The following is a 13,675-nucleotide window of genomic DNA, read 5'->3' as shown; positions in this document are numbered from 1 at the left end:
ACTCCTCTGCTACCCTTCTACCTTTCTCTCTGCAGGGCTGTGTGTTTTGAAGAAGGGGGCAAACATGCTGCAACACATTCTGCTGCTGACGCTCACACTCTCCTCTCTGGTACTGACTCAGCTCCTCCTCTCCTCACAGTCCTGTCCTGTCCTCTCTGCTGCTGCTGACACTCCCCTGTTACATTTCCATGCGCCTCCTCAGGATTGTGTTTGTGGAGAGACACTACTACGCAATGACACACACAGTGTTTGCTGCTGAGACTTGACTGAGCTGGCCACAGGGAAGTGCTGAGCATTCTCCTCCCCCTCTACTGTACACAGCTCTTTTCTTTTCCCTCCTCCTTCCCTCTCTTCTTCTTCCTGCCCTATATCCACCTCTGCTTCCAGCCTCCTCCCCTTTCTCTCCCTGCTGCTGTGTCTTCTGGCTGCCTACTGACAGAGTGACAGTGCCTCTGCAGGTGAATGCTGGGAATTAGGCCAAGGGTCGGGCCTGCAGTGACCCCCTGAGAGGGGATCAGGTTACATTCCAAGAAGCTTTGGTTACATAGCACATTGGGCACATGTACACAGAGGCACACAACATCCTGCTGCATTAGAAAAGCTCCTCCTTCATCCAACTCTGACCTGTGAGTGTTGCTAAGGTGTGACATCATCAGAGGATGACAGCACCTTCTCCTCGATGCTTAATACACTCTCCCTCTGGCCATTAAAACACACTCTGGTCCTCGGGTAGGAACATAACATCTGTCAGTACACTGAAGGTTTTCAGCTGTCATTATAAAGTACATCTCCCAGGCTAATTTTCACTGGATATTAAAGGGGATCACACGTGTTAGCTTTGGTGTAGGTTTGGAATCTTTCTTATTTCTCTCTTCCTGATACATCATCATAAACATATGTAAAATACACAACCATCATGACACCAAACAAGGGTGGTAAAGAGGGTTGCATTCTGGAGGATGCTTTTTCCAAAGCAATGCTACGATGGCAAAAATAATACAAATAAACCAGATCAAACCGACAAATAAGTATGAAAGATTATATAAGTATGTAATGCCATTTAAAGGTGGGGTAGGTCATTTTGGAGAAACCAGCTCGAGAAAAAATCTGCCACTTCCTTACAGAGCCCCTCCTCCAACACACACGAACGCGCACATGACCAATGAGGGCACGAGATAAGTTAGTGCACAGATGGAAGGCTGACAGGCAGGTAGGCCATCCAGTTATTTTAGCCGGGCCGGCTAAAATGATTGGTCGTGCTTTTTACAGTACTACGGCTTCCACAGATGACATTTTTTTATGGATTTTTTGTCAAAGCACTTCAGATATTCATTGCTATCGGGATGTTAAGAGCATTCCATGGAATATAACAAAAAGTGTATCTCGAGCCGGTTTCTCAAACTTACCTACCCCACCTTTAAGTCAATTTAAAATAAATATATAAAGAAAGAAATACTCCTATGAAATAAAAAAAATACTCCTACAAAATAAATAGATATGCCTATGGAATAGAATTAGAATTGGGAGGGATGAAACCCTCTTTAATGGTCACACATGCAGAGCACACAGCACACACAGTGAAATGTGTTCTCTGCTTTTAACCCATCCTAGTACCAGGAGTCTAGTACTAGAAGCAGTGGGCAGCTATTGTACAGTGCCCGGGGAGAAATGGGAGTGAGGGGGGAAGGGGGGGGTGTCCGGTGCCTTGCTCAAGGGCACCACGGCAGGGCAGGAGGTGAACTGGGACCTCTCCAAGTAGCAGTCCACACTCCATATTTTAGGTCTGGTCGGGGACTTGAACCGGCGACCCAACAGCTCCCAGTCCAAGCCCCTACTGACTGAGCCACTGCCAGAACAAATTGTGACAATAACTATATATTAAAACATGAATGAGTCTTTAAATATATTTTAATTTTTAAATAATGTTTTAAATTTCAATTTATTTCAGTGATTTGAATGGAATGTCCTATCTTTTATATGCACATGAGGGTGGGGTGTGTGGTTATTTTACAGATATCATACCATAATTATTTTTTTTCAAATACGTATTCATTTATAAAAAGATATTGAATAAAATGGCAGTGTAAATAAAATGATTGAAATTGCTCAAATTCACAAAATGGCACTTTAAGAGTAAGGACTCAAATATGATTTCCCTGCTATTCATTATTAATAATCAACAGGCAGAGTTACACTTTGTTGGATATCTTGTAAAAATAAGGTTAATGACACTCTTTCTGTTTTTGTTTAGCTTAATATCAACAGCAATCAAGCACGACATTTGCATTTTTGGCACACTGTAAAGCACTTAATAACAAAACCAGAAAGAGTCATTTTAATGTTTAATGTTTACTGTGAAAGGATGCATTAAAATGTCTCACCTATCAGTTAATATTCCCTCTGGATTTCACACTCTCGCTCACACACATACACCCACACATTTTGTACCTGTCGGGAGTCATTTTGATTTTCCTGAGGTTGAAACAGAACAACATTTTCCGCAGCGCCCTCTTCTGGCTGTAACAGGAAATGAAAGTGTTCAACCAGAGTCGTTTAAAGGGAACAGCCACTATAGTGCAAAGCAGCAGTGGTATGCACCAAGGCACTGAAAACAAATCACATGTTTTTTAAGGCAAAAGCAACAATGTTAAGCCTCACTCTCCAATCACATCTAATGAGGTCCACTACATGAGACTATAACTCATGAGACAAATGTGTATGTTAATCCTATTAAGATAATCCTGAATTCCACTGCTGGATACAGTCACATGTGACTGTGTTAAAACATCGTGATGGATTTTATAAGCTGCAAGAAATCAAGCTTGGAAGCATCAGGGTGCAGCAATCAGAATACAGCACATTTTTAGAGCCATATAAGCATCTAACATGTATCTTAACCTATGCTTTAAGCCACAAAATAGAGAAAATGCATGTTATCTAAATGCTTATTAGAAAAGATTGAATTAAGCATGAGAAGGTACACAAAGCACCATTTACATCCCAAGTGTTTTACTGAAGCCAACAGTTAGTAATCGTGCGAGCCAGTGTTAGTTTTGTCAGAGATTGAGCATCATAAAGCAATCTTAGCCATCTAATGCCAGCGAGCTTACCCTTACCAACGCCTCAGTTGTGCTGCTCTCGTTTCCCATGGCTCAGCCAGCTGCGGGGCCACAACTGCCCAAACCAACAGCCTCTCACATCAGCTGGCTGAAAGACAATGGCACAGAGGGACCATCAGCGTAGGACTATTCCACAGAGAGACACACAGTGTGATCAGCAGTCACAGAGTCTGCAGCATTACAGCTCTCTGGCATGAGGTTGTGGTACCAGGGAGGGAGAATGGTTAAGTGTGTGTTGTTTAGGAGATTATGGACTTGAAGCAAGACCTCCTTCTCAGACCAAAGGGCAGGCTTTCCCTCCGCTGAGGCAGAAACAGATCCCCTAACAAGCATCTTGTAATCATAAAAGTTTATTCTAGAGCATACTTTAAGAGTATATTGGACAAATTATGAACAGCAGCCCCTTCTCTGGTTTGAATGACCTTAAACAAATAGCATTGTCTCTAAGAATACAACATCTCTTTACATGCATTGTGTAACACAGAGTGACTGTCTCATAATGACACAGTGACTTAGGCTCAGTTAGGTAATCCTCATAACAGATTGGGGTGTTTGTTGGCTTCCAGCAGTGTTCAGTCTGTTAAGGAACATGAGTCAAAGCTAATGAAATCATCCAGAAACATACATATATTTGAAAAAAACTGCAAAGATATTTCAATTATTTGAAGAAAAGCACATCAAAGCCATGGTTTGATTGTATATCAAATACAGAAGAAATCGCTTTCATAACCTTATCAAATAGTCCGATGACATCCACCTTTATTTCCCCTCTTCTTTGATGTATGTATTGCAGCTGCGCAGTAAACACTCGTGCGTGGCGTTTGTGCATTCCTCATATATGACTGCAGGGAATATACGGCTCTGTAGTCAGAAACCACTGACCTGAATATGCAAGACTTTATAAATAGAGTTCTGGCCTATCCACTTTATTCCAGGCTTGTGCACAATTAGTCATGCACACTTTATTTCCAAACTATTATCACAAAGGCTGTATATTCTACTCAAGTATACAAATAATACATTTTTGTTGTACATATTTCCTATGATTATCCAATCAGGGAATTTAATATCTGGATTTCCCCTTACTGAACGTCTTAATTCTGATTATTTGTTGGTGTGGCGACACTTCCCATCGCTGCCTGCTTGCTATTTGTGTGAATGGGGTGTAATTTCAGCCGTGGACGTGTGTGCACTTTAGCAGGCGGCAGTGTTTCAGAGCTTTTCGGAAGCACAGACAGCACTGGGACAAATCATATGATTAGACATTTGCAAGGTCTCTTCTCACCTCATCTTGGCCTGTCAGTCACTCAACATGCGCCATCGTTTAAGCTCTAGGGTTTAGATGAGCAGTATGTCTTCCTTTAGACACCTACAGTATCAGGTTACTGCTTCCTGCCCCACACCTGACCCCTCCACTCACTGGCAGAGTAAAACTACCAGGAACACAACAAGGCTAAATACAATGCTGTTTTAAAAAAAATTACAATCCGATATTGAATTTCATAGATACACATATTATAATTCAGCTAGGTAAGAGACAGAGAAGCCACCGGGGCAAGGCAACTCTACTTAACACATTTAAATCTCATATGGCATTAAACATGACAATACAAAAGTTAACCAAAGTCACAAAAATTCCATCGCAGCTTTAAAAATTGTCAAGTTTAACCCTTTTTCCTCAATTTTTTATATTTTTCACTGCAAACCACACAAATAATCCAAAATCTGCGTCATTGATGCAACTCACAAACTACTCACCACTGCAGACTTTTCCTCACAGTGTCAAGCTTTTTATCAACCCAAATCCAATCTTTGTTTACTGTCAGACTCAAGGCCAATGTTTGTTTCTGTGCTCTCCTCTGAGGAGCCCCGGTCTCTCTGAAGCTATTTTTAATATCACACGCAGAGTGGGAGGAGAGGACGGAGGGGGGACACAGGACAGGGACAGGAGAGGAGACAGGCCCTAGGGGAGGAGACCGAACTGGAGCTGGGGAAGCCATGTCTGCTTAGGGTGGTAGAGGTATCTGTGTGTGTGGGTGGGGGGCCCGTCAGTCAGCTGGAGGGAACGCTAGATCTGAGGCCACACTGTAAACAAACAGGCACGCTACACTGAAAAAACTGAAACGTTTACTTTAATTAAATGTATTATGTCAACAGATGTCATATAACTGGGTTAGTTGAAAGCAATAATACGTTTAAATAAAACATATTAGGTTCAACTTAATAGTATTGCTTTCAACTGACCTAATACAGTTATATGAAATCTGTTTCTGTAATACATTTAAATAAAGTCAACATTTCAGTTTTTTCAGTGTATGGACAGGAGAATGAGGAGTCCTAGCTCCCTGATGATAATATTCAAAATAACTCCAAACCTTTTCACATGTATTCATCCTTTAAACCTCAGTGTGATGCTCTGTCAACACCTCACTTCCGTACATTTAGCAGTGATTGTAGACCATAGTCAAACATCACAAACCCACTCTGACATAACCACCACCGGCCAGAGCAACATGCAAGCAAGAGACACATTTATATTTGGACTACAGAGGGTTTGAAGTGTATTTTGGATCCTGTTTTATCTCCCATCATCACAGGCCATCTTCAGCAGAGTGCCAAGACTTATTGTCATCCCTATAAATAACACTGCCTCTAGTTTCTTAAATCACAGCATACTTTCCAAATACACTTCCCTTGGAGGTTCCTCCTATCTCAACTGTCATCCAGGCCCTGGTGTAAATGAACCGTACACATGTACATGATCATGTCAACATGCCTTCCATCTTCCTCTCAGCATCTACACTCAGCTGCTCCTTTCCTCAGCCTCTCCACAGCCCCTCCTCCAACACTAGAGAGCTCCTTCTCTCTATCTGCCTTTGCCTGAGTAAAGACTCCAGACTGGTAAAGCCTGTTCCCTCTCCTCATCCACTCTCAGGCATGGATGCTGCACTGCAGGCAGCCTCTGCTCAGCATCCTCCCTCTTCTGTTTACCTGTCTGCGTGAGATTCCAATGCAGCTCCCCATCTTGTATTCCATGTCCTCCTCTGGTGAAGTGACTCTGGCACTACACGGCTTGCAGAGCACCTTTCTGCAGAACTGCATCGTTATTTCAGCCTGAGCATCGCCGGGGCTGGCAGGTCTCTGCTGGAGCAGTGGAGTGAGCGTGTGCACGCCTCTGTGGCTGTACGAGTGTGTGCCTCAGTGACTAATACACGCTCTGCACTGCATTGCCCCTGGTGAGCCTGTGACATATATGTTCAAGTCATTGTTATATTAAAAAAGCAACAAAAAAAAAACGTCATTACATAAGAAGCCTAATTAGGAGTGTGAAGAAGGGAGCTGCTCTTCTCTGCCTCATACGCAGCTTAGCCTCACATCACTGCACGGGTGTGACTGAAGCACTGCTTTGGAGGGAAAACATGCTCAGAGGGAGAGAGGAAGAGATGGGAGGCAGCAGAAAGAGTGCCTGTCTCTTTAAGTGCCAGGAGATGCAAGGATGATGTTCGTACATCATCATGATGAGAACACACAATGATATCAGTGTGCTCATCTAGCTGAATGGAATCATAGTGATGTTAACTCAGTCAGAATAGAGCAAGGGGAGACTGAAAACATATTTTATGCAGGGTTTTTTATGTTTTGATCCACGTTTTGGGTTCCGCTACATATGACAGCAGAAACATGAATCCTGACAAGATATTTTCCCAACGTTCCACATGGGGTTTTCTTTTAAATAAAACAATAAGAGAATAAAGACTTTATTAAAAAGGGTATCAATTAATTGCAATCATTATTGTTCAGAGAAATAAAATATGTCTGCACATAAGAGTACACGATAACAACCATGAGAATGTTTAGAGAAAGACCAAGTCTAGCAGAGTGGTGCTCAGATAACAACCAACTGCTTAACGCAAAGCCAAGGAGATCCTTTTTTTATTTAAAAAAAATAATAAGTTCCTGGGAATCAGCATCACAAACAACCTTGCATGATCATCGCACATTTGAAAACATCATCAACTGGCAAAGGATGTGCATAGGACATCATAGGTGGCCATCTACCGCACAACATGCCCAAGAAGAATCCATAAGATAATAAATAAAAACACCCAAGCCACAACCTGTTCCCCTGCTGCCATCGGTCAAGAACAGGAAGTACCTGCTACTGTACCACCTGACTACAGCGCAGCTTCTTCCTCCAGCGGAAGCATTCATCCTCCACACAAAAGTTTTGCTTGTTTTGTTTTTGTATGTAGCATAAAAGGACTGCAACTGCATTTTATTACATACCTGTGTTGTACAATGACAATAGATGAACCTTGTACGAGAACACCTGAACCTGGAAGGATGATGTTGGTTGGTTGAAAAGCATTAAGTCGGTAGTTAATATGTAGTTTTGTTTTAACACAGATATCGGGACAACCAACCGTTGTGCTTCATGTTACTGTAAGCCACTTGTTCCCTGCCTTTTCAAACCTTGTGGGACCTTAAAATAAAGCAATCTCTACATGTGAATCACTAGTTGCACGTCTGTGGGTCATGGTCTTTAAATGCTCATACATGCCTCTTTGTTCTAGTGCACAACAATTTCAAATATTTAAATGCACAAGGTTTAACCCAGGTTTTCCCAACCCTCATTGAAAGCCATTCAAATGACAGCAATATAGGTCATATTCCAATTAATTAATTAAAACAGTACCAGCTTTCTCCTTTTTTTCCTTTTATTATTCAAACTTTAACAACAGTAAAAAGCCCAGATGAAATCGATATGTGCAACAGTAATAAGTCACTGCTGTGTGTATTTACAAGAGTGATCTTGGCCGCAAATTTCTAACAATTCAACAAACAAAAAAGGCGGCAGGGTCCATCACTCAGGCTGCGCGTTTGAAGGCTGGATCAATGTGTTCCTGATGTCGTAGGCCTCTATAAGTTCCTGGGTAAAACAACATAACAGTTGACAAAATGAAAATCATGATTATGACATAACAAAAAGAGTTAACATTTATTTTAGCCATGTATATTCTCAGTTTTCAGGCTAAAACTTGCTAACCTTCCATAGTTTTGGGCTGATGGAGACAATGCACTGTTTACGGATGCTTGATCCTCCAGCTTCCACCTCTCCCTCCTCCACTGGAGCTGAGAAACAAAGACAAAGAACCCTGGTTAAATAATTTACCTAAAGACATTTGTATTGGTCAGAATAATACATCAAAATATGACATCTTCTTACCTATACAAGGTAATTTGTAATTATCGAAATACATCCTAGCCAGCCCATCCTGAAACACAAACAACATTTTCACACTTGGTAACGGTCACTAGAGGGCAGAGAAGTTCCGTTTATCCAAACATCAGCTAAGGAAGCTCACCCTGACGAGAAAGGACGTGTGGAAAATGTTCTCAACTGTCCGGGAAAACGACTTGGGGTCGATGACAAACTCGTAATAGGATATTGGTGATGTTGCTGTGACAGAAGCAGAGACACGTGAGCGAATAATAATCACACGATGAAGAAATATCATATAGGTCGGCTTTAAACTCACGATCATCTTGGTAATACGTCTTCAGGTATCCCAGGATCCTCTCCACCTCTTTCTCTGTCGCTTCTTGATGGGAGCCTTCCATTTTCTTCAGCTGACAGACAACATTAACATGACAATCAAAAACGCTGTGTTTTGAAAGATTATTGACTGAAAATGTTACTTTTAAAGTAGGGCTGTCAGTCGATTAAAATATTTAATCGCGATTAATCGCATGATTGTCCATAGTTAATCGCGATTAATCGCAAATTAATCGCACATTTTTTATCTGTTCTAAATGTACCTTAGAGGGATATTTTTCAAGTTTTTAATACTCTTATCAACATATGAGTGGACACATATGCTTTATATGTTTGTTTATTATCATTTGAACAATGACAAATATTCTCATGAATATTAAACACAACAACCTCTGAACATTACAAATATTCGCCTCAATTCAACCTAGAACCTCTCTCATACAATAATACAATACTGTGTGTGTGTGTGTGTGTGTGTGTGTGTGTGTGTGTGTGTGTGTGTGTGTGTGTGTGTGTGTGTATGAATGAATGTGGAGACACTGTGATGGATTGTTGGAGCTATGTGCAGCTCAAGGCATATATGCCTGTGTGTATGAGCTGTGTTGCGGCACTATCCGTGCTGAGTGTGCTGTCTGGCTACCTGCATAAAGTCAAGTGCTCGGCGCAGCTGTCGGCGAAATGTCGCTCCTCTGTTTTCATTGAAACAGCTCCTTATATCCGTTAGCTCAGCTAGCTAGCACCAGATGCTAACAACAACACGTAAGGTGTGCTTCGCTCGCGCCACACATACACACACCCTCCCGGTCCTCCCGATGGCCAGTCCGGGCCTGCCGGTGAGCGTGGAAGTGTGGTCTGCCACAAGCGGGCAGCAGGAGCGGGGCTGTCAGCATCAGCTTGTAGATGGTATTTTAAACTCGATGCGCTCTGAAACTACGGCGGCCGAGGACAAAAAATACACATGCGTTAATCGCGTTAAAATAATTAGTGGCGTTAATTTTTTTTTGCGTTAACGCGTTATTAACGCGTTAACTTGACAGCCCTATTTTAAAGATGTATCATTATCCAAAATAAATCCATGGGAGTGTGTACCTGAGTAGGCATTATCCTTTTGACTTCTTTGCTGGGGGGCTTCCTCTGCCGCTCCATCCTTTGCTTTGGAGGAGGCGGCTCTGCATGGAACGAGCCCATCCTGATGAAATGATCCACAATGATGAAAGATTTAGGGACAGAAAGTAGAACTAGGAACAATAAAAACCCAGCAAAGACGCAATACTTGAGTTATAAACAATTATAGTAATAATAAACATCTTTAAAGTGGCAATAGACAACTTTTGGATGAAGTAATGGTTACATCACCATTGTCTATATTAGTTCTGTATGAGCTCTGCTTTAAAAATGTTGTTTAGACATAAACACTGCATCTCTGCTTACTTAAGAGCAATTTGCCTAAAGGCTACTAAACAAAAGGTAGTGGAACAACACGAGTGAGGTAACCAAGTATTGAGTTTTTGAAAACTGAAAGAGATCGGGTTATCTTCTGAAAATGTTTGATGTTCATTCAACGCAGACTTCAAATTAGCAGCTTTCAATTTTACGAACATTTTGTGATCCCTTTGTTATTTCTAATAATTGTTATTGACATATAGCCTGCTGAGGCACTCACATGTAGTGGAAGGAGGGGGCTGCCCTGAAACAGCTCTCTGCTCTCTGGGCCACTTTGTGCCAAGCATCCGGAGGCAGGTAGCCAATAGCTGCTCCGATCGGCTGCTCGTCCTCCCCGTCGTTCAGTCGGTTCAGACCCATGTAGGACAGCTGTCAGAGAAGAGGGAAAAAGATCTCCACATGACCACTGCAACGTTTTCAGTCTTGGTACTCACATTACAAACATATTGACCTTCTATGGCTGCCCTGAACTAAAGATTTATTCAGGCGATTAGTCGACTAATCGTTGCACGTATATAATATATGTTATGATTATAAATACTATTTATTTATTTTTCTCCCAAAATTGTTTCAGTTAATTTACTTAATGACCAGGCTCTGGGTGAAGAGTGAGGGGCTAACGCATCAAAGCACACACAGCGCACAGATGGAGTTTTATTTTATTTTTTTACTTCAACTAATAGACTAATGAAAACATTTTTATGTTAGCCGAGTAACGTTTAGTCGACTATTTGGGGGCAGCCCTATGACTTTCGACATTTTTTATAGTTGTTTTTTTTCATGTTGATTTCTATGTCCTCCTTTTTTTCTTGAATCTTTCTTTTGCTAAGTCTCTGTTTGTTGTACAGTAAAACCATTTCAATAAATTATGACATCCTGTCTTGTTTCAGACAAAGACACGTTCAGATTTACTTTAAAGTGAGATTTGTCTATAACACAAGTGTCCTAGTTAGAGCAGAGAGTCGCATAACATTGACACATCAAGATTTGAAACATACCACCTGTGAATGTTGTTATAACAATGTAGCTGCAATGTTATCTTTCTGTTTATGTCACATGGTCTTATATATGTATTTGACTGTGCTTTATTGAAAGATCTGAAAACAAACCTACTTCTCAGTTTTATAGATATTATAAGAGCAATGATGTACGTTTTCTATAACCAAAGAAAGAAACTATCAACAATGTATGAAGGTACAGTAACAGCTTTTCCTCAGCTGCCATTGTGATCACCGAACCTACTGAACTGAACTTTGGCAGTAATAAGGTGTATAAATAATAAACTCACAAGGTGTTCAGTGAAAGCAGTGGGATCAAAAGCAGCGCCCTCCGCGGCAAGTTGGCTGGCTTTCTCCTTGCCGAGGTCTGTGGTCACAACGAGGAGCTGAGCATCCAGAGCAGCTTCTCTCGGCTGCCGCACTGCCAGGGAACATGCACAAATATAGGGTCAATTGTTTAAAATATAACATCACAGTACATGTGTTTCACGTGCATGTTTTATTTCAATGCAGATGCTGGTTTAAAGATGTTGCTCTGATGGAGAAAAATGTTTTTGGAATGCATTTTTCTGCAGTCCAGTCATGCAACAGGTGTGCAATAAATTGTGGTTGTGTCACACCTACCATCTTTAAAAAGTTTGTTTGCCTCTTCTAAAACTTCTGTGAGCTTGTTGTTGGAGGGACTCAGCATGTCTTCCCTATTCTCTGGAGGGGGGACACAATAACGAAATACATTAATGACATGCCAACAGAATCCTACCTATACTGCCTTGCCAGACCCTCTGTTTACTCACGTTGCACTGACTGGATGAGTTCTCTGTACTTGCTCCGTATTTCCCTCCGGATTCCCGGGTTATTGTCTTCATCTTGCATGTCAGCTTGGCCGAGGTCACAACCACTGTTGTCCCCGTCACTTTGGTCAGATTTCCTCTGGCCTGCAGAGGCATTCTGCCCGGGAGCTTCCTCACCATCACCGGCACGTTTCATGATGCGTCACTTAGTGGAAGAGCTGTTTAGTGAGGAGAAACGCAAAACATGATCAATATAAACAAAGTAGGCTACCTCTCTGCTTGTAAATGTTATAACTAATAAATTACCTTGTGACGACAACAACCGTTACGACAATCTGATTTTGAATCTGGAAGTTTAGCCAAAGACGTTTGGAAAGACGAGATAGAAACCAGCCACTCTAGCTACTTTACAAGATAGTACAATGAAAATGTTGCTAGTGTCATATTAAATATAAGTCGGTCAACACAACATCATTAATATAGTGCAGTCAACTTACCAGTGTCTTACTGTATACATGCTAGAAGGAAACGAACCATAGCTAACGTTGGCTTCTGCATAAGGACAGAAGTATCTACTTAACTTTGTATTAAACACTAACTAAGCATTGCATTTGTGTTATATATCAAGTACAGTGTGGTTAACAAACATACAAAATATGCTGAAATGTGTTTAAAAACCCAAACTCTGATAGGCTATCATGCAAACCAGAAGCAAACTTCTCCCAGATCGGCGGCTAACACTAACAAGGAAGTTCTGAACGGTTTACCATCTTGTGCATCTTTGATCTGAGGAAACATTAGCCGATGTTAGCTAGTACAATCAGTTGTGTTAGCAACGAAGCTAAACGTCATACGTAATTTACAAACAAAGGTCCCACTGAAAGTAAACTCAGAGCGGGTTATTGTTTAAAACATCAATACATCTGTTTACAATTACTTTAACATAGCTACCTGTTTGGCAGACTGAAGACGCGCCAGGATCATCACAAAAATGTTGACGTCAACAAAGTTAGGTTCTTCTTCTATTAGTTTTATGGCGGGCTACAAACCAACGTTTAAGATGAATGCCGCCATCTAATGAAACGGAGTGTGTAGCATCATGAGCATATTTTCTCACATACAAAATAAATAAAACTATATTCTGGATATTAAACCTGTATTTTTAAAATATTTAAATAAAGCCCTTTGCAGCTGCAGTTGTTTATTTCCAATCCCTAAGAATCCTTTAATGCTCCATTCCATTCCTAGATCTATTCTTAAGTATTGCTCTTTCTGTGTTAAATCTTCTAAATACTATTAAATTACAAATCTCACATTAATCCGTTGGTGCCTTTTCGTTTGATAAACAAGGTATCCAGTGGCGTTTTTATATGTACAAAAGTGGTGGGGCACAAAAAACTTAGATGTCTATATATAAGCTTCTGCAGTGACGTGCAGTGAGGTTCATGGCTGGTGAGGTACTGGCACTGACTCTTCAGGTTTACAAATATTATATTTTGACCTAAACCAAAATATAACCAAAACAAAAGGATACCCAAAAAATGTAATTTGATCATTTAAATAATTGTTCTCTCTTAGTAAGATCCCATTTTCAATACAATTGCGGTCTTACCTTGACTTGAAGATGAAGTCCATTTGCCTATCCTTCTGGACAAAAAATTATATTACTTATTTGTAAAAGTCCTCCTTATCTTCTTGTAGTTTCAAAAGTCTATCATAAATCTAATCGATAGATTTATGATTCAAAAATTATAAAAGTAGGGTAGA

General features: G+C 40.9%; 2 protein-coding genes across 3 annotated transcripts in view; both read right to left on the bottom strand.

The window, feature by feature from the left end:
- The window catches only part of tacc2 (transforming, acidic coiled-coil containing protein 2), a 49,489-nt gene extending 44,508 nt beyond the window's left edge, over positions 1 to 4,981 (bottom strand). Inside the window, 3 exon segments of the mRNA XM_034151971.1 lie at positions 2,449 to 2,517; positions 3,111 to 3,207; positions 4,878 to 4,981. Coding sequence (XP_034007862.1) covers positions 2,449 to 2,517; positions 3,111 to 3,149 — 108 coding nt within the window. The 5' untranslated portion in view covers positions 3,150 to 3,207; positions 4,878 to 4,981.
- Positions 4,982 to 7,819: 2,838 nt separating this feature from the next.
- Positions 7,820 to 12,972, bottom strand: nsmce4a (NSE4 homolog A, SMC5-SMC6 complex component). Of its 2 annotated transcripts, none has more exons than XM_034152712.1 (11): positions 12,860 to 12,972; positions 11,912 to 12,126; positions 11,742 to 11,822; positions 11,408 to 11,538; positions 10,340 to 10,488; positions 9,766 to 9,865; positions 8,660 to 8,750; positions 8,486 to 8,580; positions 8,347 to 8,395; positions 8,167 to 8,252; positions 7,820 to 8,049 (listed from the first exon to the last, which is right to left on the bottom strand). In XM_034152712.1, exons 2-11 carry the CDS (start codon positions 12,102 to 12,104, stop codon positions 7,984 to 7,986), a joined length of 1,041 nt encoding a protein of 346 aa, XP_034008603.1. In that variant the 5' UTR covers positions 12,105 to 12,126; positions 12,860 to 12,972; the 3' UTR covers positions 7,820 to 7,983. The 2 variants fall into 2 exon arrangements, with proteins under 2 accessions (XP_034008603.1, XP_034008604.1); XM_034152713.1 differs by lacking the exon at positions 12,860 to 12,972 and adding an exon at positions 12,215 to 12,839.
- Between the last annotated feature and the right edge of the window lie 703 nt (positions 12,973 to 13,675).

Source organism: Trematomus bernacchii, unplaced genomic scaffold, assembly GCF_902827165.1.
Source record: "Trematomus bernacchii unplaced genomic scaffold, fTreBer1.1, whole genome shotgun sequence".
Lineage (NCBI taxonomy): Eukaryota > Metazoa > Chordata > Actinopteri > Perciformes > Nototheniidae > Trematomus > Trematomus bernacchii.
This window is presented reverse-complemented; position numbering and strand designations above follow the sequence as displayed.

Coding starts and splice junctions, on each gene's coding strand:
- nsmce4a (XM_034152712.1), bottom strand. CDS start 12,104: ATGAAACGTGCCGGTGATGGTGAGGAAGCTCCCGGGCAGAATGCCTCT. Junction 11,823..11,911: donor ACTCATCCAGTCAGTGCAAC/GTGAGTAAACAG, acceptor TCCCCCCTCCAG/AGAATAGGGAAGACATGCTG. Junction 10,489..11,407: donor CTGCTTTCACTGAACACCTT/GTGAGTTTATTA, acceptor CTTCTCTGACAG/CTGTCCTACATGGGTCTGAA.